Source organism: Haematobia irritans, chromosome 2 (assembly GCF_050003625.1).
Source record: "Haematobia irritans isolate KBUSLIRL chromosome 2, ASM5000362v1, whole genome shotgun sequence".
In the NCBI taxonomy this organism is placed as follows: Eukaryota; Metazoa; Arthropoda; class Insecta; order Diptera; family Muscidae; genus Haematobia; species Haematobia irritans.
Genome location: NC_134398.1, coordinates 136,741,768 through 136,768,815, shown reverse-complemented (window position 1 = coordinate 136,768,815; position 27,048 = coordinate 136,741,768). Strand labels below are relative to the sequence as shown.

Below are 27,048 nucleotides of genomic sequence, written 5' to 3'. Positions count from 1 at the left end.
TATACTGAGACCTGAGGGGGACCCATCGAACTTGATGTTCCAACTCTGTATAATAGAGGTGATTTTATCAGATGGTAATCCACTAGAACTAGAAAAGTGACTTGGAGAAAAATTTATCATATTAGAAACATTTGATGTATTTGGTATCAGCGGATTATTATTCACATTGGGAAAATTGAGATTCGAAGCATTGTTAGCACTTCCTACTGGAGGTCGCGGGGAATTCGAATATCGTTCCTGTGGAATATTATGATTGACATTCGCTGGATGTGGTGGAACCAAATTCAAATTATGAATTAATCGACTTAGATTGGACTCAATCATTCGATTTATTTCACTGTAGTCAATCGCTAAAGAGGCTGCATTCGACGGTGCAGCCCGCGGAGAAATATTCTGACCCTGACTCAATTGTAGACCCGTACGGTCTGGGGTATTCTGAGAATTAGAAATTTGGCTAACATTCTGGTTCTGAGATTCCTGAAAAAGTACACGACTTGTACTACGGGTATGGTAGTGTTTCGACATAGCGCCTCTGCCTTTCCCTCTATGACTACCCTTATGATTTGGAAGAGGTTTGGCAGCTACTATCAAAGATCTAAGCTCACTGAGCTGGCAGGGTCTTTTGCACACAGGACACTCGGAATTGCTTGACAAATGGTTCTCAATACATTCTCTGTGAAAATTGTGAGAACATTCACTAATTGTCAGACAATCTTGTCCTATTTCCATATTAATATCACATACAGGACAAGCTGAAGAGTCCACAGCGACTGTCGTCAAACTAGGTGCCATAGCAGCTTGTGCTGCAGGTGGAGGCGTCCGATCCATTTCAAAATTACAAACACAAATATTTCCGAAATAAAAAAATGGTATATCAAAATTCAATAGATGAATAATAATAATATATTTTTTTTTTTTGTAGCCACAATTGATATTAAAATCACTAAGTGACTACTAAGCAAAATTATATCGAAAAATATAATTTATCAAAGAATAAATTTTGTTTAATTTGTATGAAATATCATAAAAATTGTTTTCCAACAGAAGGTGAGAGGGAAATGGAATAAATTTTCGGTAAAATCATCATAAATACAGTCAAACAATACTAGGATATGGAGTACCTTTAAATATTTCAAATTTCAAAAACAAAAACAAACCAGGAAAGAGATATTGCCCTTGATAAATCTCACATCTATAGAATCTTGGTCATTGAATCGCATATTGCAAAATCGATGATGTCCTAAATATACTATAGGCACCGGTAACTAAGTTTTATATAATCAAAATAAAAAAATAACTCAAGGCACAAGCAAAATAATAGACATATTTGCCTCATTCACTCAAGCTAAAGAAAATGTAAACAGTTAAATGTCGGTTAGTAATTTCGAACTAAAATTTTCAAAATACTAAAAATTCCAGAAATTTACTGAAAACTATTCCTTAACATGAACTCTTGAAAGAAAATATATCTAAAATTCGCAAATTTAATGAGCTCTACAAATTCTTAACAAAAACCTAAACTAGAGCCAAAAGGACAGCGTCCTTCGTGCCCCACGTTGGGCGCCAAATTCTGTAATGTCCACAACCAATTTTGGGTTGTTGATGCCAAGTCTCAATTCTTATAAAAGCATCGTTTAAGTATTGTAGCAGGTAGGACTGCGGGAGCCTTTTTAGTCTAGCTACAGTCGGGTGGGGGGTTCTTGTCCTCCTCTACAAAACTAATTTCCCATTACACAATTAATTATTATAGACTCCCTTTTTTTCATTTCTATTGTAACTAAAAAATGGGCCATTCACAAATTGAGAAAAAAAAACCTAACCTTAATTTGGTATTTATGGTGCCGAATTTTAAGTTTGTTCATCTCTGGTGTTATTGAGAGAACGGTCTCTTAACCCTCGCCTACCTATGCTCCATCGACAAAACATATTTCTTGGAGCCCCCAATTTAAACCCAATTATTCCATTTTACCCCCTTACATCTCTGGAAGAAAACATCAAAATTATTTTACAGCCCCATGGCTCAAACGTATTTTAATATCTAAATTTTTCAAATAACAAACAATTCATTATTTTATATACTATCCTTACATAAAAATATAATTCCAATCTTTTTGGTATAATACGATTTTTCTATGTGATCTTTTTTTTTGTAATAAACACAATTTGGGTTGTAAAGATTATAGGAAATTATCCTTTTTCATATCTTAGCATTCTTTCAATCATACAAACGAAATTAACTATATGTGGATTTTAGAGCAAGGAAACTTTAAAATATATGGTCACCTTAGAAAATTGAAATATCTCAAAAATATCAATTATTACAACAACAAAACAAAGCATCTCATCTCATCTGTGTCTTTTTTTTTCCCACTTGCTTTTACAAATATTGATCAATCGAGAGAGTATTTACGAGAGTGGCCAAATGGAGATTAGTTGAGAGTGGTATAACACATTTCGATATGAATGAATAATAATCAATGAATTTTGTTATACACATGAACGAAACATTTTTTGTTGTTGTTTTGTATTGTTGCACTTCAGAAAAAGTGTAGCGTAGTAAAATAAAACAAAAACAATTTATGTGTTATATCACTTTCAGCAAATTCCATTGAACAAAAACACTATCGTATACACTCAAACAAAATTGTACAGGGCAAGAAACTTTTTTTAAAAATATTTTCCAATAAAATATATAGAATTGTATATAAAAACTCACCAGCGGATCGGGATCATGTTGAAGGCCTTCCCACGATGCGATGCAGCTGCTATATGATTTAATAATAATTTAAATTTGTTCTTGCCTTGGATTTGTTTCTTTATATTTTTGCTTAGAATTATGTTTTTAATACCAGATTTGAGACTGCTGTTGTTGAGATTCTTTACCACATATTAATGAAGTTAATTTCCTATGAATTTAGAGAAGTAAATTTGAAATTATTTTATAAAAACTATCATTAAGACAACATAACTTATCTATTTTTTTCATATGGTGCAGAATGGAATTTTTCCATCCTCCTTGGGACGAAGTCTTTATGTGCTGTGAATAGTGCAGAGACTATTCCCTGAAATTTCGTTTATTTGGCTACCAAAGCAATTTGCTTGCGTTGATGACCGCCTGGTACCAAAAGCTGCGGAACAATTTGGATGTCTGGGGAAAATTTTAATTTCACACAATAGATTAATGGATTCTCCAATTGCTCCTGACCATTAAATATTGCTCTTGGCGTGCCACTTGTTATGATATTTTTTTGCTTTTTTTGTGGAATCAGAGCACCAAGATAAAATAGGTGCGATGAAAATTTTCACAAATATCTGGAAGGTGGAGCCACCAAGGTTCTCCTGTCCCAATCTCTGGGGCACGTGGAGTACCAGCCACTGGTAACAATTTTTGGGATTAGGAAACCTCGTGATAGATTCGTCTTGCTGTGTGTGTGGATTAACCAATTGAATATAGCGTAAGCAGGCTTTGTTTAACAAGATTTTCGCCACAACGTGACTTCTAAAAAAAAAGCACTTTAATACAAAGTTTCTTTTTCCACAAAAAATCAATTTTACCTGTGACTGTAAAAATATTTCCGAATAATTATGTGCGTTTAAAAATGGGCACAATATTCTAAGGAAAAAAATAAAGTGTTTGATCGATTACACTTATAATTCTAATTTTTTTATTTTGCCAACTTTCTTAAACTGATTTCTTCGGCGTTTAGAATAGGAAGGAAGTGTTAAAATTGGTTGAAGTTTGACAAGGGCCAACGAGGCCGCTTCTTTCACTTGAGATCAAAACGTCAAAAAAAAAATTCCCAAAAAAAATAGTGTTGCCACTGCCCACGTAGTGTGAACACCCAATACTATCTCTTGCCTTAAAAGGAAAGTTGCCAGAATAAAATCAACAAAACCTCGAGAACTTTTTTTCTCGTATGAAATCTTTGAGAAATAATGCCAATATTTATAATTGCTTATTAAAAGTTATTTGTAGGGTGTGAAATACTCTGAACTTTGTGGGTAAAATAGGCGCACAGAAAATTTCAGCCAGAACCAAAATACTAAGCAAATGGTTAAAGAAACAAAATATAACACTTACTATTATTTCTCTTTTTATTATTATTTTCTATTACAGTGATTGCTAGGAAGCACAAAAATCACAGGAGGTGAGTATGACCAAATTTTTTTTGTATAAAAGTAATAACCTCTGACTCTCAAAAAAAAAAAAAAGAAAGGAGAATTGAGAATGCATTCGAACAAAATCAATTACTGTTTACAATGCAAATAATAAATGTTGAGAAACAAAAGCATTCGCTTTTGTTACTACTTAGGAACACTGAGGCCTCGGTCAACGTCAATGAAGATCCAAACCATTTCATTTGTCTTTAATAAAAAAGTCTTCAAATAATTTAAATAATTAAACACAAATGTAATATTGATCAAACGTCCATCACACTTCGTTGGAAACAGTTGCTCATCTACTGTGATAAATGCTCCTGGTTTGAAAGCGTTTTGACTATTCTCGATAAATTTATCCCAAACAGTTGATACCAGCGCAAATTTATCCGTTTGCAAGCGCTGACTCCTCTCATTTTTTTATCAAAGCGAATAAAACGTAAAATTCCGTAAAGTCATTCCTGCTCATACTTTCGGAAAAAAAATCAGGACCCCACTTTTTGTTCCATAAATATGATAATTTCAAACCTTTTGCTTCGTATGCACCACGGCCATACAATATTCCAATAAAAGCCTTCAGTTTTTCCTGCGAAAGGGTCCACTTCTTACCTAAAACTCGAGAGGCTTCTATTTCAGTGCAATTTCTAATATGTGCTAATATATGATGATCAATCAATAGTAAGAAGGCACTGCTCATCTCTTCTTCCATAATATTTCTTCTAGCATATGCTGTAGGCCCAGGTAAATCTTTGAAAATGCAATGACTTGGTAACCTTCCAACGGCACCCCCTTCTTGTATTTTTTTCCAAATTGTTCCATCAGCAGAAACTTCAATTTGCATATTTTGTGTGTTTTCCTCTTCAGAACTCGAGGAAAGCCGCATACATCTTCGTTTTTGCGTATTATGCTGTTGTCTTATGTTGTCTTCTTCGTCACTCGATTCGCCTCCAACATTTTCATCAAATTCCTCGTTATCACTGCTTTCAATATGAACACTTTGATTACCATCATCATCCGTATCACTGTCGAATCCCAAAAACTCATTTTCGCTATCACCACCATCAACGTCTGATAGATCCGAAAGTATATTTCGTATTTCTTCCAATTTCAAAATTTTTCGTTTTTCCATTATGAGCAATTTGTATGTAGCAAAAGTAATAAAATTATTTCTTACTGAACAGAACAGAACTCAATGAATAAATAATGGTTTATAACAGTTTCCTACGAAATTCTTGATAAAAAAATAAATAGGGAGATCCCCGAAAAATATGAAATTTGAAAAATACTATTTTACCAGGGATGTGCAAACAATACTATTTTACCAGGGATGTGCAAACATTTTTCTTTACACGCCATTTTCCAAACAAGGGAATTTCCTAAAAGTGAAGAATATAAAGCATTTGCACATAGAACTACAAAAACGTGTACCAGGTCAAAATGACTGGTTTCGGTATAAGTACCAAAAACAAAAAAAAAAATTTTTTGTTATGAACACAAAATCAAATTAACTTATCAAATTATTTGTATTTAATTGTTGTTATAAAAGTCATATAATAGTTTCGAAAAAAAATAAATATACATAGTAAATATTTATGAAATAAAAGGTAAAACCAGTCATTTTGACTGGCATGGTAAATCTAGTGTTAAATTTAAAGAATTTTTCTGAATTATTAAAGTCAAGTTGACCTTAGCCTATACATTTTTTCTTTCATGTTAAGATACCCATTTTTAAGTCAAATCACTTAATTATAAGGACAATACGACTTCATTGAAAAGTTTATCGACTTTTGGACAAGAAAAATAACTTTATTTTAGAGAAATGTGTCTTCTATGCTAAGCAAAATTTGTATTCGTATTTTAAAGACATGAAATCTTTGACCTCACGACAATATTTTTTTCAGTGTACATATGAAAACAGTCTTTTTTGTCCGTGAATCTACCAAACAGTAAAGAATCTACAATTTTTTGTAGTATTCTACAAACTGTGGCAACCGTGCTACTAACACCATTTTCGAATACTTTTTATACCTACCACTATAGAATTGTGATGGGAGTATAATAAGTTTATCATTCCGTTGGTAGCAAATATGGATATTCTTGATCAGGGCGACATTCTAAGACTATACAACCATGTCCTTCTGTAGGCAGGTCAAGTTCATAAATATCAAAAATACTATATCTAGTAGTTCGGGTCCATAAATACCATAAGTGTACAGAATATGGTGTGTTCGGTCCATGGTTTTGTATAAACCCATATTGCCCGATCTCCCCATTCGACACCGCAATTTTTATCCGACTTTAGATTTAGAGGTATTTTAGGTCCATAAATAGCTGTAGGGTTATGGTGGGGATCGGTCCATGTTTTGCTATAGCCCCCATGTGTTGTCTCCCGATTTCCATGTGTTGGTATATATGTTTGCTTGGAAGAGAATCTGTCATCAATCGGACTTCTAAATATTTTCAAGTAACTCGACGAAGAGTTTTCAAACGAAACAATTATATTATTTGATTCATGGTGTTGGGTATTGAAGATTCGGCCCCGTCTAACTTAAGTCCGTATATACTTGTCATATGTTTTTGATGATTTGTCTCATTGAAGTAGAATTTAAATTCTTATCAATACTTTAGTGAAATTTGTCAGTGTGCCAATGGCTTCTTTGATAATGTTATCAATTGGGTTAATTTGAGTTTGTACACTCAAAATAAAGTTACCCCCTCTTTACGCTAAAATGAACTAATTTTGAAGAAAGATAAAAATTGCGATGTCTAGAAGCCCACACTGAGAAAAAAGTCCTTAACGTACGAATACAAATTTTGCTTTGCATAAAAGACGCATTTCTCTACCCAGCAGTCGATTAACTTTTTAACTAAGTTGTTTTATCTTCGTACTTAGGTGATTAGACTTAAAATGGGTATTTTTTTTTGACTAAGGTCATCTTGACTTTAATAATTCTTCAAAATTAATGAAGTCGTCTTTGTTGACTTTTTGAATCTTGACTACAAAGCAAAAAAATAAAAAAAAGGTTTAACAAGTATATACGGCCGTAAGTTCGGCCAGGCCGAATCTTATGTACCCTCCACCACGGATTGCGTAGGAACTTCTACTAAAGGCTGTCATCCACAATCGAATTACTTGGGTTGCGATAACACTTGCCGATGGCAAGGTATCGTAAAACTTTTTAACACTGTCTTCTAAATTGTAAGTTAGCCCATACGGGGTATATATTAAACAAAAAAGCCGATTAATCTAGTTTGACAAAATTTTCTATAGAAATAAAATTTTGACAAAATTTTCTATAGAAATGAAACCTTGACAAAATTTTCTATAGAAATAAAATTTTGACAAAATTTTCTGTAGAAATAAAAATTTGACAACATTTTCTATAGAAATAAAAACTTGACAAAATTTTCTATAGAAATAAAATGTTGACAAAATTTTCTATGGAAGTAAAATGTTGACAAAATTTTCTATAGCAATACAATTTTGACAAAAATTTCTATAGAAATAAAATGTTGACAAAATTTTGTATAGAAATAAAATTTAGACAAAATTTTGTATAGAAATAAAATGTTGACAAAATTTTCTACAGAAATAAATTATTTACAAAATTTTCTATAGAAATAAAATTTTGACAAACATTTCTATAGAAATAAACTTTTGACAAAACTTTCTATAGAAATGAAATTTTAACAAAACTTTCTATAGTAATAAAGTTTGACAAAATTTTCTATGGAAATAAAGTTTTGGTAGATTACAAAATTTTCTATAGAAATAAAATTTTGACAAAATTTTCTATGGAAATAAAATTTTGACAAACATTTGTATAGAAATAAACTTTTGACAAAACTTTCTATAGAAATGAAATTTTGAAAAAACTTTCTATAGTAATAAAATTTTACAAAATTTTCTATGGAAATAAAGTTTTGGTAGATTATTTTTGGCGATATGGACCAATTTTTGTGTAATAAGTCATCGGCTATATATAACTAAAGACCGATATGGACCAATTTTTACATGGCTGTTAGAGGCCATATATTGACAAAATGTACCAAATTTCAACCATATCGGATGACTTTTGCTCCTCCAAGAGGTTCCGGACGTCAAATCTGGGGACGGTTTATATGGGAACTATATATAATTATGGACCGATATGGACCAATTTTTGCATGGTTGTTAGAGACCATATACTAACACCATGTACCAAATTTCAACTGGATCGGATGATTTTTGCTCTTCCAAGAGGCTCCGGAGGTCAAATCTGGGGATCGGTTTATATGGGGGCTATATATAATTATGGACCGATATGGACCAATTTTTGCATGGTTATTAGAGGCCGTAAACTAACATCAGGTACCAAATTTCAACCGGATCGGATGAATTTTGCCCCTCCAAGAGGCTCCGGAGGTCAAATCTGGGGATCGGTTTATATGGGGGCTATATATAATTATGGACCGATATGGACCAATTTTTGCATGGTTGTTAAAAACCGTATACTAAGACCACGTACTAAATTTCAACCGCATCGGATGAATTTTGCTCCTCCAAGAGGCTCTGGTGGTCAAATCTGGGGATCGGTTTATATGGGAGCTATATAATTATGGACCGATAATGACCAATTTTTGCATGGTTGTTAAAGGCCGTATACTAACATCAGGTACCAAATTTCAACCGGATCGGATGAATTTTGCCCCTCCTAAAGTCTCCGGAGGTCAAATCTGGGGATCGGTTTATATGGGGGCTATATATAATTATGGACCGATATGGACCAATTTTTGCATGGTTATTAGAGACCATATACTAACAGCAGGTACCAAATTTCAATCGGATCGGATGAATTTTGCCCCTCCAAGAGGCTCCGGAGGTCAAATCTGGGGATCGGTTTATATGGGGGCTATATATAATTATGGACCGATATGGACAAATTTTTGCATGGTTGTTAGAGACCGTATGCTAAGACCACTTACCAAATTTCAACCGGATCGGATGAATTTTGCTGCTCCGGGAGGCTCCCCAAGCCAAATTTGGGGATCGGTTTATATGGGGGCTATACGTAAACGTGGTCCGATATGGCCCATTTTCAATACCATCCGACCTACATCAATAACAACTACTTGTGCCAAGTTTCAAGTCGATAGCTTGTTTCGTTCGGAAGTTAGCGTGATTTCCACAGACGGACGGACAGCCGGACAGACGGACAGACGGACGGACGGACAGACGGACGGACGGACAGACGGACGGACGGACGGACATGCTTAGATCGACTCAGAATTTCACCACGACCCAGAATATATATACTTTATGGGGTCTTAGAGCAATATTTCGATGTGTTACAAACGGAATGACAAAGTTAATATACCCCCATCCTATGGTGGAGGGTATAAAAATATGAGGTGTTCTTCAACACTTTATTTTAAAGATTTTTTTTACTTGCATAACACAATTTCTAGTTGAAGTCTATTCTTAATTGGGAAATTTAAGTTTTCGTTAAAACGTTTTCAAATGACTTGGACAGCAAATGAAGAGAAAAGCTGAAAAAGCGAATAAATTAAAATTTGTTTCCTACAAAAAAGTACGCAAAGCTCACATTTAAAAGAGAATTGTATCTTAAATATATCCTTATTGCAACTCTCCGCTTCTTTGGCACGGAATCAATATCAAAATCATAAGAGTACAGACAAAATCAATGGGGCCGAGCATGTTTTTTTTAGAGCATGAAATCGAAAGATTGGGCTATACGGAATCTATACCAAATTTCATCATCATTTCATAAGAAATTTTACTAAATTTGAGGAAAATTGGTTATAGCTAAGTTTTTGTTTATTTTTATAAATATTTTTTATCAATGAATAAAATGTTGTTTATTAAATTAAATTCTTAATCTCTGAGAAGAAATCAGTATTAGTATTTCCAATTTAACAGTTGATTGAAGTTGAAAATGTTTCAATGAATAAATTAATTGATACAATTAACTTTTTAATCAAGATAGAACATTAAGTTAATTAAGTCAATGATTAAAAATTTTTAAATTTTTAGTTAAACAATTAATTGCTGCAATTAAATTTTTAATCAAACTCGGTCAGTTCATTTGTTTTTATACCCTCCATCATAGGATGGGGGTATATTAACTTTGTCATTCCGTTTGTAACACATCGAAATATTGCTCTAAGACCCCATAAAGTATATATATTCTGGGTCGTGGTGAAATTCTGAGTCGATCTAAGCATGTCCGTCCGTCCGTCCGTCCGTCCGTCTGTTGAAATCACGCTAACTTCCGAACGAAACAAGCTATCGACTTGAAACTTGACACACAAAGTTGTAATCGATGTAGGTCGGATGGTATTGAAAATGGGCCATATCGGTCCATATAAAGGGACCCTCAGATTTGGCTTGTGGAGCCTCTAACAGAAGTATATTTCATCCGATCGGGCTGAAATTTGGTATATGGTCTCTAATAACCATGCAAAAATTGGTCCACATCGGTCCATAATTATATATAGCCCCCATATAAACCGATCCCCAGATTTAGCTTGTGGAGCCGCTAAGAGAAGCATATTTCATCCGATCCGACTGAAATTTGGTACATGGTATTGGTAGATGGTCTCTAACAATCATGCAAAAATTGGTTCACATAGGTCCATAATTATATATAGCCCCCATATAAACCGATCCCCAGATTTGGCTTGTGGAGCCTGTAAAAGAAGCAAATTTCATCCGATCCAGCTGAAATTTGGTACATGGTGTTAGGTTAGGTTAGGTTAAAGTGGCAGCCCGATTAAGATTCAGGCTCACTTAGACTATTCAGTCCATTGTGATACCACATTAACTAAAAGTACCTATTACATATGGGCACTTCTAGTTTTAACCGCTGAACCTTCTTGATTATTTTTCTTTGTTGAACCAACCAGATTGTTCCAAAAATATTAGCAGACTGCTTAAGTTAACGTTTTCCAGATCCGCCAGTAATCTGAAGCTATATGCTCCTAAAAGTTGCTTGCGCTTTACACAAAATGCAGGACACTCACACAAGAGGTGTTTAATTGATTCTTTTTCCTCCGCATCATGACAGCTCATACAATAGTCATTATACTTCGCGCCAATAGTTTTTGCAAAATCTCCTATCAGGCAGCGACCCGTTATAGCAGATATCAGGAGTGATATCTGACGTCTCGAGAACATTAGCATATCTAGTGTGCGGTTTAAGTTGAAATGGGGCCATATTTGCTTGGTGTCGTTACAACCCTTGCAATTCTCCCATCGAACATTTGCCATCATAACAGCCTTCTCACGCAGCATGAGCTTGCAGGTAGCTAGGGGCATACCAACAAATTCTAGTTCCCCTGGAATATGTAAGGTAGTCCCTAGCCTTGCCAACTCATCCGCTTCACAGTTCCCCGGTATGTTCCTATGGCCAGGCACCCATATTAGGTGAATATTGTACTGCTCAGCCATCTCATTGAGAGATTTGCGGCAATCGATGGCCGTTTTCGAGTTGAGGAACACAGAGTCCAAGGATTTTATTGCAGGTTGACTGTCTGAGTATATATTAATGCCCACATGTTTTGGAACATTACTTCTCAGCCAATTCGCCACCTCTCTTATTGCTAATATTTCAGCCTGAAAAACACTACAGTGATCAGGTAATCTTTTCGCTATTCGAAGTTCCAGATCTTTAGAATATACTCCGAAACCCACTTGGCCATCCAATTTGGAGCCATCAGTGTAGAAATCTATATATCTTTTATTCCCCGGGGTCCGTGTACACCACGCCTCACTGTTGGGAATTAGAGTCTCAAACTTTTTGTCGAAAAGTGGACTCGCCAAAGTGTAATCCACTACGTTAGGCACATCTGGCATTATTTTGAGGACCGAACTGTGACCGTAACTTTTTTCCGACCACAGCGATAGCTCGCGCAACCGCACAGCCGTTGTTGCAGCTGACTGTTTGGCCAAAATGTCTAAAGGCAATAGATGCAGTATGACATTAAGGGAGTTTGTTCCTGTCTTGCTGAATGCACCTGAGATACACAAGCACGCCATACGCTGAACTTTATCTAAACCTGTCGGTTGCTGAAGTGCCGGCCACCAGACTACAACACCATATAGCATTATAGGTCTAACCACTGCCGTGTATAGCCAATGTACAATTTTTGGTTTCAGTCCCCACTTTTTCCCTATTGCCTTTTTGCACGAGTATAAAGCTACCGTTGCTTTCCTCGCCCTTTGGTGTTGGTAGATGGTCTCTAACAATCATGCAAAAATTGGTCCACATCGGTCCATAATTATATATAGCCCCCATATAAACCGATCCCCAGATTTGGCTTGCGAAGCCTCAAAGAGAAGCAAATTGCATCCGATCTGGCTGAAATTTGGTACATGATGTTGGTATATGGTCTCTAACAACCATGCAAAAATTGGTCCACATCGGTCCATAAGTATATATGGACCCCATATAAACCGATCTCCAGATTTGGCTTGTGAAGCCTCAAAGAGAAGCAAATTGCATCCGATCCGCCTGAAATTTGGTACATGATATTGTTATAAGGTCTCTAATAACCATGCAAAAATTGGTCCACATCGGTTCATAATTATATATAGCGCCCATATAAGCCGATCCCCAGATTTGGCTTGCGAAGTCTCCAAGAGAAGCAAATTTCATCCAATCCGGTTGTAATTTTGAACATGGTGTTAGTATATGATCTTTAACAACCGTGCCAGAATTGGTCCATATCGGTCCTCCAGATTTGACCTCCGGAGCCTCTTGGAGGAGCAAAATTCATCCGATCCGGTTCAAATTAGGAACGTGGTGTTAGTATATGGTCGCTAACAACCATACATGGTTGCCACTAGAGCCAAAAATAATCTACCAAAATTTTATTATATAGAAAATTTTGTCAAAATTTTATTTCTATAGAAAATTTTGTCAAAATTTTATTTCTAGAGAAAATTTTGTTAAAATTTTATTCGGTTCATAACAAAATTTTCATCATTGTCAAAATTTTAATTTCTATAGAAAATTTTGTTCAAATTTTATTCGGTTCATAATCATGGTTGCCACTCGAACCAAAAATAATCTACCAAGATTTTATTTCTATAGAATATTTTGTCAAAAGTCTATTTCTATAGAAAATTTTGTTAAAATTTTAGTTCTGTAGAAATTTTTGTCAAAATTTTCTTTCTATAGAAAATTTTGTCAAAATTTTTATTTCTATAGAAAATTTTATTTCTATAGAAAATTTTGTTAAAATTTTATTTCTGTAGAAAATTTTGTCAAAATTTTATGTCTACTTTGTCAAACTGAATTATATACGTATTGGATCGCTCTTTTTTGATTTAATATATACCACGTATGGACTTACATACAATTTAGAAGATGGTGTTAGGAGGTTTTAAGATACCTTGCACGCGTTACCGCAACTTAAGTAATTCGATTGTGGATGGCAGTGTTTAGAAGAAGTTTCTACGCAATCCATGATGGAGGGTACATAAGCTTCGGCCTGGCCGAACTTACGGCCGTATATACTTGTTTTTTTTTAATGTTTAATTAAAAATTTATTTAAAACAATCAGTTGTTAAAAAGACTAAAAACACTAACCCCCATTTTCATGAAGCTCCGTTTATGCTACGTTAGCTAACGAACTTTTAAACCGAACAATTGACATATCTGTCATATGGTCTACTTATTCCATATGCCAGTTAGGAGCTTAACTGCCATATGGAATATGACTTTTCAGTTTAAGTCAACTGGAGCAAAGATATTTGCAATTTACGTTCTGTTAACTGAGAGTTAAAACCTTGAAAATGGCCGTTAGTCAGTTAAGAGAGTAATTGAAAATATTTACGTTTTTAATGAAAACAATATAAATATGAGTTTTGCAAAAAACATCAATTACATTTTTAATTGGATCAATTAAACAATTAATTGAAATTCTCAAATGAAATCAATTAATTTTTTAAACAAGTATTTTTTAATGTCCAATTAAAACTGTGATTGATACTATAATTTTCGTGATTGAAGACATTTCAATCAGAAAAATTTTTTTGTGAGAGGAAAGAAATTTTTATTGAAGTAAATTTCACCCAGAGAAGAAATTTCACCTCAAACATGTTTCAAGAGCAAAATGTTATTTTTGGATGGAGACCATGTAACATGTTTGTCGCAAAAATGTTGTTTTCTCGGCAAACATAATATTTTTTCCGAAACCATATCCATAATTTCCTAGAAAATAACATGGTTGCAGCGAACATGTTACATGGTCACCATCCAAAAATAAGATTTTGCTCTTGAAACATGTTTGAGGTGATCATATTCCTTCTCTGGGTGTTTATTATTTAAAAAAATTAACTTAACAGAAATAAAATGGCTAAACTAAATTGATGAATTTTTTATACCCTCCACCATACGATGGGGGGTTATATTAAATTTGTCATTCCGTTTGTAACACATCGAAATATTGCTCTAAGACCCCATAAAGTATATATATTCTGGGTCGTGGTGAATTTCACGACGCCACGTCCGTCCGTCTGTTGAAATCACTCTAACTTCCGAACGAAATAAGCTATCGACTTGAAACTTGGCACAAGTAGTTGTTATTGATATAAGTCGGATGGTATTGCAAATGGGCCATGTCAGACCATTTGTACGCATAGCCCCCATATAATCCGACCCCCAGATTTGACTTCCGGAGCCTCTTGGAGGAACAAGTTTCATCCGATCCGGTTGAAATTTGATACGTGGTATTAATATATGGTCTCTAATAACCATGCAAAAATTTATCCATATCGATCAATAATTATATATAGTCCCCACATAAACCGATCCCCAGATTTGACCTGCGGAGCCTCTTGGAAGAGCAAAATTCATCCAATTGGGTTGAAATTTGGTACATTGTGCTAGTATATGGTCGCTAACAACCATGCCGGAATTGGTCCATGTCGGCCTATAGTTTTATATATTTAGCTCCCAGGTAAACCGATCCCAAATCACACAAAAATTGCTCCATATCAGTTCATAATTGTACATAGCCGCCATATAAAGCCAGCCCCATATTTCAATTCTCGCTTTCTAATTACCACGCAAAAGTTCTTATCGGTTCGTAATTATTTGTGCACTTCCCTATATACAGGTCAAGAACTGAATTATATACGTATTTAATCCGCCTTTTTTGTGTAATATCGCAGCAGAAAAATTTGAAGTTCTTCTAAAGGCACAACTTTGAAAGCACTTCCAAAAATGTCCTCCCAAAGATGTTCTTTATTTTAACTGCAGAGGAAGTTCAATTGAGTAAATTTTTTTATAACTCGCTTTTTCCATATTTTTAATAGGAAATTTAAATTTTTTTGTTTCAAATGGGCTAAAACAGATTAAGAATTAATAAAATGATGCAAATTATAAAAATTTTGAAGAAAGAAATGCTAAAAACTTTCTAGAAAAATTGCGAATTTTTGCAAATATTTGATGTTAAACATTCCTGACATGCGTTATAATCCAAAAAGAACATTTTCACTACTTTTTTGGCGACGCTTTTTTTGCTGGGATATACCATGTATGGACTAATTGACAATTTATAAGACGATGTTAAGAAGTTTTAAGATACCTTGCATTCACAGAAAAAAATTTCACGGAAATTTTTCCAATTAAAATTTTAGTTGAGTTTTAAAAATATTCAATTAAAAATTTAATTGATTCAGCAAATTTTTCAATTGAAACAAAAATCAATCACAAAAATTAATAGTATCAATTAATTTTTTAATTGGATCAATTAATTTTTCAATTGACCTTTTAATTGACCTTTTAATTGACCTTCAATTAATATTTTTAATTGATACTATCATTTCTGTGATTGAAAACATTTCAATTAAAAAATTAATTGGATCAATTAATTTAGTGATTGAATCAGAAATTGTGTGTTCGGTAAGTATTACCACAACCCAATTAATTCGATTATGGATGACAGTCTTTAGTAGAAGTTTCTACACAATCCATGGTGGAGGGCACATAAAATTCGGCGGGGCCGAACTGACGGCCGTATATAAATTGTTTTCCTTTATTTTTGGAGGCACATATTTCTGGGTATATACGAGTTATATGTGACCAATAAGCCACACTGCGGGTAATTATTCTTCAGAATTATAGCAGAAGACAAACTGGAGACATGCTATAGGCTATAAATTAATTGATATCTCATATCCAAATTGGTTGCACTTGTACAGAATGGCTAATATGTAATGCAACAAAGTAAAGTGCTATGTTTTCTCACTTTTTTATGCAGTCCATCATTGGATTGGTGGGGTAATACAAACTCAAAAAAAAAAGTGAACCTTCTAGGGCGCTTAAGTCTATTTGCTGTCTTTACTGGTTCAAGGAATTATTGTGTTTTGAGAACATTTCCTTGACTTTAAAAATCCTTTGTTTTAACTCGAACTTAGTACACACCATTAGAGAAACCTACTCTGCCTTGGTCGCGAGTTCAACTTCCAAAAATGATCTTGCCTTTTCTCATTTAAAGAGAAATGTTTATATCATTTCTCTTTAAATTATGCATACATCAGGTCTAGAGAAAAATTACTTAGCTCCGCCAAAATGCTTAAATCGAAATATAATTGAATTTACATAATAATTTTTTTATACAAGAACATAATGTTTTCTTTTCTGGCGACAAACATGGGTTTGTCGCAACGATGTTTCTTGTTTCTTGGAAATTAAGGATCTGAGTTAGCCAAACATGCCTATGTTTGGCGAGGAAACAATAGTTTTGCCACGAAAATGTTCTATACTCCCCAACCAAAAATAACATTATGCTCTTGAATATAAATAAATGTTCATATTCCTTCTCTGCGTGTAATCCCTATATGTGACGACAATTCAGAAGCACCCCCATGAAGCATTGCGTAAATATACAATCTTTGTAGTTATTTCAATCGCAATCCGATCCCCAGATTTGACTTCGTGAGCCTCTTGGGAGGCAAATTTCATACAATTTCTGACCTCTGCACCTCTTCAGCCAACACTTTTTAAGCTCTCATATGTTTATGCTGATTTGTCATTCTTATCAATACTTTAGTGAAATTTGTCAGTATGCTAATGGCTTCTTTGATAATGTTATCAAACTATGTTTGACAATGTTTACACAAACATATGTATATTTTTTATTAATTTGGGCTGTACACGAATTTTGTTTTTTGAGAACAATAGGTCACACTGCGGGTAATCATTTCTCAGATGAATCGCAATTAGAGCAGAAAACAAACTGAAGACAAGTTATAGGCTACAAATTAATTGATATCACATGTCGAATTTTGGTGCACGTGTAGAACAAAAAGATTTAATGTTACGTACAATGCGATACGATCACACGCTCAAACTAATAAAACAAGTGTTTGTGGCCGAATAAAAATACATATCAGTAGCTCTTGATTATAATTTCAAATTGAAAGCAAACATAGCGTACCAAATATGAGCTACATATTGGATGCGCAACATAATAGTGCAGGACTGACAACAGATGACGTAGTCCGGAATATACGCATCAGTCGTTACTGAAACTATAGTCATGTCATAACCTCATTTCATAGCCTCAATTTTCGGTATGTGTTAGTTACCCGGAGTCTAAGAAATACCGTTTTTTGGATCTCAATATGTGACACTTTCGACTCCACAAAACAGCATTTGCGGGAAGAAATGGATTCGAAAAACTATCTCAAACGAAAACATATATAAACGAATCTTATGTAACCTCCACTATGGATTGCGTACAAATTTCTACAAAAGACTACTATCGCATTACTTCAGTTGCGGTAACAGTTGCCAATAACAAGGTATCTTGAAACTTCTAATCGTCGTCTTCTAAATTGTAAGTTGTGAGTCCATAGGGTTGTTAGTTGTAGTGGCAGGCTCACTTAGACTATTCAGTCCATTGTGATACCACAGTGGTGAACTTGTTTATACCCTCCTCCATAGGATGAGGGAATATTAACCTTGTCATTCTGTTTGTAACACATCGAATTATTGGTCTAAGATCCCATAAAGCATATATATTCTGGGTCGTGGTGAAATTCTGAGTCGATCTAGCGATGTCCGTCCGTTTGCCTGTTGAAATCTCTTCCGAACAAAACCATATATCGACTTGATACTTGGCACAAGTAGCTGTTAATGATGTACGTAGGTGCACGCAAAAAAATAATTCTTTCCTCCCAAACGAAATTTTAGACAAACAAAGTTCGTTTCTCATTTGCTTTTCGCTGTAAGGAAGTGCATTTGGAAGAAAAGTATATACTTTTTGTGATAAACGTTTATTCTATTCCAGGATATTAAAATAATTTCGTAAAGACTAACTCAAAAAAACATTGTTTTCTTGCTAATTGCATTTTCCCTCACATACACGAGGTTTTTTAGTTCTTAACACCTTTTCCTATAATACCAACAATGTGGAAGATTTTATAAATTTTTAAAATTTTTTTACCTTTCGCCTGGACGGAGTATCGAACCGCGGACCATGGACTTTGTAAGCCAACACACTAACCACTGAGCTATGTACCTGTTATGGTCATCAATAGATAATTATCCATATAAGTTATATTTATATAGCATAGCTTGCGGCGCCCACGAACCGAATAAACAAAGTTTATTTAACAGAAACAAACATTTAGTTTGGCACCGTGGAGCAGTGGTTGCTACGTCCGACTTGCATGCCAAGGGTCGTGGGTTCGATCCCTGCTTCGACCACAGTTTTTTTTGTTTTTTTTTTTACATATATTCCAGATATGTTCGGAAGATTCCGAAAAAATGTTCAACATTACATTGTACTATATTAAATTTTGAACTGTAAAATGTGTCTTATTAAAGACCTACAGTCAGAAAAGAACAGTGTTTGATATAAACGAAATGGACTGTGTTGTTGTTTCAAAAATAACTTTTTTTATTGAAAAAATAAAAATTTTGTAACAAACGAATTTTTTTGGTGATAAATGTTTAAAAGTTTCGAAGCAATTCAAAAAACTCTAACAAAAGAAAAACGTTTTCGGTACACGTTTTCCAAACGTTTTTTTTTTTCTTTGCGTGTGGGATGGTATAGCAAATGGGTCATATCGGACCACTTTAACATATAGCACTCATATAAACCAATCCCAGATTTGGATTGGCAATGTTACCCGTTCTGGTTGAAATTTAGTGCGTGTTGCCCTCTAAAACCCATGAAAAAATTGGTCGATATCGGTTCTTAATTATGTATAGCCTCAATAAAAACCGACCGCCAGATTTGAACTCAAGTATATCTTGGAGGAGTAAATTTCACTCGATCCAGTTGAAATTTGGTACATGATATTGGTATATGCTCGCTAACAACCATGCCAAAATTGGTCCATATTTGGCCCATATTCGTCATCTTAATACCTTTCAACAACAACAATATAATCGGACATTTCTAACTCGAGATATAATTTGTTTAGTGAAAAAAGAGGGAAAAACTAAAAATAACGGGATATCTCAAAAACTGTTCCATACAATTTTTTTAAAAAATGTTTTTTTTTCGAATTCAGCAGATCAAAATACGTAAGAAAAGTTGCCTCTCATCAAGTGTACATGATTTTTTTTTTGTAAAGTAGTGTATTTATATATCGCCCCCATCATTGGGGGGCGATCGACTGCCGCAAATCTCTCAACGAGATGGCTGAGCAGTACAATATTCACCTAATATGGGTGCCTGGTCATAGGAACAAACCGGGGAACTGTCAAGCAGATGAGTTAGCAGGGCTAGGAACTACCTTACATATTCCAGGGGAACTAGAATCTGTTGGTATGTCTCTGGCAACCTGCAAGCTCTTACTGCGTGAGAAGACCGTCATGATGGGAAATTTTCGATGGGAGAATTGCAAGGGTTGTAAGGACACCAAGCAAATATGGCCCCATTTAAACTTGAACCGCACACTGCGAATAGATATGCTAGTGTTCTCGAGACGTCGGATATCACTTCTGATATCTGCTATAACGGGTCGCTGCCTGATAGGCGAATTTACAAAAACTATTGGGGCGAAGGAAAAGGAATCAATTAAACACCTCTTGTATGAGTGTCCTGCATTTTGTGTAAGGCGTAAGAAAATTTTAGGGGCATATAGCTTTAGATTACTGGCGGACATGGAAAACGTTAACTTAAGCAGCCTGTTAATGTTTTTGGAACAATCTGGTTGGTTCAACAAAAGAAAATAATAGAGAAAGTTCAGTGGTTAAAACTAGAAGTGCCCATATGTAATAGGTGCTTTTAGTTAAATGTGGTATCACAATGGATTGAATAGTCTAAGTGAGCCTGAAACTAAATCGGGCTACCACTTTAACCTAACCTAACCTATAATTGGGGGGTGCTAAGCTAATTGGTATATGAACGAAGAAGACTGTTTTCCCTATGTTTGGGTGTAAAAATTATATGTTTGGAACTCAAATTTTTAACACATTATTTTTAGGTGCAAGCATATAATGTTCGTAAACTAACAGTATATGTTTGGGACATATATGTAAATATGTTGGAACATCTTATGTTTGGGGCATAACATTTGTGTAAATATAATATGTTTGGATGCAAACATATATTAATTCAGAAATTGCCTATAAACATATATGTGTTTAGAAAGAGAGACCGAGAGAGTATGAAGTAAAACAAGTATATACGGCCGTAAGTTCGGCCAGGCCGAATCTTATGTACCCTCCACCATGGATTGCGTAGGAACTTCTACTAAAGGCTGTCATCCACAATCGAATTACTTGGGTTGCGATAACACTTGCCGATGGCAAGGTATCGTAAAACTTTTTAACACTGTCTTCTAAATTGTAAGTTAGTCCATAAGGGGTATATATTAAACAAAAAAAAGGCCGATTAAGTACGTATATAATTCAGTTTGACAAAATTTTCTATAGGAATAAAATTTTGACAAAATTTTCTATAGAAATAAAAACTTGACAAAATTTTCTATAGAAATAAAATGTTGACAAAATTTTCTATGGAAGTAAAATGTTGACAAAATTTTCTATAGCAATAAAATTTTGACAAAATTTTCTATAGAAATAAAATGTTGACAAAATTTTCTATAGAAATAAAATGTTGACAAAATGTTCTATAGAAATAAAATGTTGACAAAATTGTCTATAGAAATAAAATGTTGACAAAATTTTCTACAGAAATAAATTTTTTACAAAATTTTCTATAGAAATAATATTTTGACAAAATTTTCTATGGTAATAAAATGTTGACAAACATTGCTATAGAAATAAACTTTTTACAAAACTTTCTATAGAAATGAAATTTTGACAAAACTTTCTATAGTAATAAAATTTGACAATTTTTACATGGCTGTTAGAGGCCATATACTAACGAAATGTACCAAATTTCAACCGCATCGGATGACTTTTGCTCCTCCAAGAGGCTCCGGAGGTCAAATCTGGGGATCGGTTTATATGGGAGCTATATATAATTATGGACCGATATGGACCAATTTTTGCATGGTTGTTAGAGACCATATACTAACACCGCGTACTAAATTTCAATTGGATCGGATGAATTTTGCTCATCCAAGAGGCTCCAGAGTTCAAATCTGGGATCGGTTTATATGGGAGCTATATATAATTATGGACCGATATGGACCAATTTTGGCATGCTTGTTAGAGACCGTATACTAACATCATGTACCCAATTTCAAACGGATCGGATGAATTTTGCCCCTCCAAGAGGCTCCGGAGGTCAAATCTGGGGATCGGTTTATATGGGAGCTATATATAATTATGGACCGATATGGACCAGTTTTTGCATGGTTGTTAGAGACCATATACTAACACCACGTACCAAATTTCAATCGGGTAGGATGAAGTTTGCTCCTCCAAGAGGCTCCGGGGGTCAAATCTGGGGATCGGTTTATATGGGAGCTATATATATTTATGGACCGATATGGACCAATTTTTGCATGGTTGTTAGAGACCGTATACTAACATCATGTAGCCAATTTCAAACGGATCGGATGAATTTTGCCCCTCCAAGAGGCTCCGGAGGTCAAATCTGGGGATCGGTTTATATGGGAGCTATATATAATTATGGACCGATATGGACCAGTTTTTGCATGGTTGTTAGAGACCATATACTAACACCACGTACCAAATTTCAATCGGGTAGGATGAAGTTTGCTCCTCCAAGAGGCTCCGGGGGTCAAATCTGGGGATCGGTTTATATGGGAGCTATATATATTTATGGACCGATATGGACCAATTTTTGCATGGTTGTTAGAGACCGTATACTAAGACCACGTACCAAATTTCAACCGGATCGGATGAATTTTGCTGCTCCGGAAGGCTCCGCAAGCCAAATTTGGGGATCGGTTTATATGGGGGCTATACGTAAACGTGGGCCGATATGGCCCATTTTCAATACCATCCGACCTACATCAATAACAACTACTTGTGCCAAGTTTCAAGTCGATAGCTAGTTTCGTTCGGAAGTTAGCGTGATTTCCACAGACGGACGGACAGCCGGACAGACGGACAGACGGACGGACATGCTTAGATCGACTCAGAATTTCACCACGACCCAGAATATATATACTTTATGGGGTCTTAGAGCAATATTTCGATGTGTTACAAACGGAATGACAAAGTTAATATACCCCCATCCTATGGTGGAGGGTATAAAAATAGAAGTAACTAATTGGCGCCTTAAAAATATATACAACCAGAGAAAAATCTCATTAAAATTTTTTCTATCTGTGTATGCCTGAGGTGAAATATAATATGTTCAAACAATACAAACAGTATTTTGTTTGGAACAATCCTGAAAATATATATGCTTGAAGCAGAATGTGTTTGGGTTATATGTTACAGAAGTGTGCTCGCTAACAACCATGCCAAAATTGGTCCATATTGGTCGATAATTATATATCGTCCCCATCATTGGAGTAGCTAGGGGGTCCTGGGGGTGCTAAGCTAATTGGTAGGATGTCTTAGGACCATACAACACTCAGAAAAATTAGAAAAATTTACTAATGACAGCAACTTTTAGAGCAAGCTTCACCTGATTTCAAATTTCATCAACATCAGAAGTAATGAAACATCTATTCAAAACGGCGGAATTGATGTGGGTAGATATTTTTTTGTTTTTTACATGAACCCTGTATGATACAAATGAATGATAAAGATTTACGAAATTCCTGTCTCCCACCTTTTTTGCCTTTTACAACATTTATTATATCCTGTAAGATTTCTGGAAATTTTATTTTTTGAGGAACTGAATTCAGCTAATTCAATTTAATTTCCAATTCAATCTATTTAAAGTTTACATTCAATATAGTTATATATATATATATCTAAAGTTTAGTTCTTGCTTTGATATATGTTCTATATCATCAAAATTAATTGGTAATTTTTTTGCATAAATTTCTCATAGAAAACTCCATATTTGTAGCATTGCGAAAAAATCCTACTGATTTATTAACGTGAGACATTGCAATGTTAATTGGAAATTCATTTGAACAACATGATTTGAAAGAACCTGACAGTTATGACAGAAGTGGTGTTAAATGTCAAATATTTGCTAAATGTTAACAAACCAACCAAAATTAACAAATATTATGACATATGGCAATGTTGGTGGTGTCAGTGTTCATTGTGCTGATGGTGCCTCGCTAGTTTTGGTGGTTAAACGTCACTAATATCAACTCAGGCAAATAGAAACCAGGGAACTGCTGTAATGTAAACTACTTCATAACATATGACGCCAGAGCGGTTTGTATAAAATATGCAAAATAGTTCGTACAATAGGATGGATTGAACACAATGGGCAGTGGGTTGACTGACTAAGCAAAAGTTTGTTTGATAAAATCGAATATTATTTTTGTGTCTGTACCCTAAATCACTATGTCAGGGTATAATAACTTTGATCTGCAAAAAAATGTGTCTACTAGAAATATTGGTTTTATACCAAATATACCCATCCACTCATAATTACCTCCTGAGTCGAACTAGCGCTTGATTCTCGTCCCACTGCCTGCCCATGTATGTGTTGTTCGCAAGATTCCGAACGCAACCGATTAAGCAATTTTAATGAAATTTTGTGCAGGGTGTTGTTTTCGCGCTATTGAATTTAGACATGGAATCAAAATTATAAAAAACCCCAAATAAAGGGTGATTTCTTAAAGCTATATGAAAATTAAAAAAAGTATATACAATTTAAAAAATGCATTAAAATTATTTAAATCGATAGTACGGCCCATTATTTAAATCGATAGTACGGCCCATGTAAGTTAATGTATGAAGATTATTTTATGTAAATCTTGACCGCGACTGCGCTTTAAATGGTCCAGCTGTATAGCCCAGTTTTGGAATACTCTTTCCAACATTTCAGCCGGTATCTCACGAATAAAGGCTTCAAAGTTGAATTCTAATCACGGTGCTATTCGAGCCAAAAATAATCTACCACAATTGGGAACACATTTTACCAGAAAACTTCCAAACGAAAAAAAACTTATTTTGCAAAATTTTATTTTTTTGGTTGTTATTGTTGGTTTACTCTTCCATCATTATTGTTGTTTTTGATATCAGCTTAAAACAACGCATTGACTAAACTACAAGTGTTGCTTAACCAAATTTGAACATTTTATTTTTATAGAAAATTTTGTCAAAAATGTATGTCTAAATAAAATTTTGTCAAATCTTTATTCTATAAAAAATTTTCTCAAAATCTTATTTTTCTAGAAAATTTCGTCAAAATTTTATTTCCATAGAAAATTTTGTCAAAATTGTGTTTTCATATAAAATTTGCCAAAATTTTATTTCTATAGAAAATATTGTCAAAATTTTATTTCCATAGAAAATTTGAGTTCTATAGAAAATTTTAGTTCTATAGAAAATTTTGTCAACATTTTATTTCTTTAGAAAATTTTGTCAAAATTTTATTTTTATAGAAAAATTTGTCACAATTTTATTTTTATAGAAAATTTTGTCAAAATTTTATATCAAGGTATCTTAAAAACTCCTAACACCGTCTTCTAAATTGTAGGTAAGTCCATACGTGGTATATATTAAATTAAAAAAGACCGATTGAATACATGCGTTCAGTTTGACAAAATGTTCTATAGAAATAAAATTTTTACAAAATTTTCTATAGAAATAAAATTTTTACAAAATTTTCTATAGAAATAAAATTTTAACCAATTTTTGTATAGAAATAAAATTTAGACAACATTTTTTATAGAAATAAAATTTTGACAAAATTTTCTATAAAAATAAAATTTTGGTAGATTATTTTTGGCTCGAGTCGCAACCATGATTATGAACCGATATGGACCAATTTTTGTGTGATTGGAGATCGGCTATATATAACTATAGACAGATATGGATCAATTTTGATATGGTTGTTGGAGACCATATACTAACACCATGTTCCAAATTTCAACTGGATCGGATGAAATTTGCTCCTCTTTGAGGGGGCTATATATAATTACACTAGCCAACAGTCGTTTTGTGAATTGGTTCTAGCATAATTTTTCTCATAGATTTCAGCTATACGCAAAAAACCAAAATTGCTGTTAGCATCGTGTTTTATATTTTATATGAATTTTTATATGGTTTTTTCTGCCACATTTTTACTAAAAAACGCCGTTTTTTAACTTTTTTAAGCCGCCAACATCCAAACGACTTACCCGAATTGAAAATTTTCTGAGAATGAGTTGTAGACGGCTCAATTTTCTTTAATTTGAGTAGTAGTAGGGTCAAATAGGTCAAAGAAGACGAAAGATATGCTTAAAACTGTAAGTATACCTCCAAAAATTAAAAAAAAGTTCAGAAATTTGTATCTCGAAAACCAATCGACAGAAAATTTTTTAAAACTCATTTTTGTGTTTAGTAGGTCAAAATCAATGAGAAAAATTATGCTAGAAACAAATAACAGAGAAAATTTTGTTATTTGTGACCTAGTGTTATGAACTAATGAGGACAAATTTTTGCGGGTTGTAAGAGGCAAGATACCAACACTATGTACCAAATTGCAGCCGGATCGGATAAAATTTGCTTGTCTTTGAGACTCCGCAATCCAAATCTGGGGAACGGTTTATATGGGGGCTATATATAATTATGGACCGATGTGGACCAATTTTATAGTTAGAGAATAGTTAGTTTTTTTTAAAATATTTTTATTTTTCAATATAATCTCCTGAAACTTCAATACTCTTAGTCCAACGCCTTTCTAGCAATTAAATCCCTTGATTAAAATAGTTTTCCTCAAGGTCTTCAAAATAGTGGTTTAGAACTGTAATTGCATCTTCATTTGAGGTAAAACGCTTGCCAGCAAGGATTTTTTTTAGATTTGGGAACAAGTAAAAGTCACTGGGAGCTAAATCAGGAGAATAAAGTGGGTGGTCAAGCAACTCGTACTTTAATTCGTTGATTTTAGCCATTGTTAAAACACTCTTGTGCGCTGGTGCGTTGTCTTGATGAAAAATTATTTTTTTTTGTGTTGTAAGCTAGGGCGCTTTTCTCGAATTTGTACATTTAATTGATCCAAAAGGTTGTAATAGTACCCTGAATTTATTGCTTTACCCTTTTGCAGATAGTCAATCAATAAAATACCTTTGAAGTCCCAAAAAACCTTACCAGCCGATTGAATTGTTTTTGCCTTCTTTGGGGCACTTCCTCCACCTTCAGTCCATTGTTTGGATTGTTCTTTTGTCTCTAGAGTATAGTGGTGGATTCATGTCTCATCATGAACAGTTATGAAACGACGCCTAAAATCCATTTTATTTCGCTTAAAACGATCCAAACAAGCTTGAGAAATGTTCATTCTTATGCGTTTTTGATCGACTGTTAACAAATGCGGCACCCATCTTGCAGAAAGCTTTTTCATCTGTAGTTCTTCATGCAAAATTAA

The 27,048-nt window shown here is 34.1% G+C and overlaps 1 protein-coding gene across 1 annotated transcript; it reads right to left on the bottom strand.

Moving 5' to 3' along the window:
- Positions 1-4,570: 4,570 nt before the first annotated feature.
- On the bottom strand, positions 4,571-5,594 carry LOC142225078 (uncharacterized). Its single transcript, XM_075294852.1, has one exon. It carries the CDS (start codon positions 5,285-5,287, stop codon positions 4,571-4,573), a length of 717 nt encoding a protein of 238 aa, XP_075150967.1. The 5' UTR covers positions 5,288-5,594.
- Between the last annotated feature and the right edge of the window lie 21,454 nt (positions 5,595-27,048).

Excerpts from the sequence above, each read along its gene's own strand:
- LOC142225078 (XM_075294852.1), bottom strand. The coding sequence starts at position 5,287 with ATGGAAAAACGAAAAATTTTGAAATTGGAAGAAATACGAAATATACTT.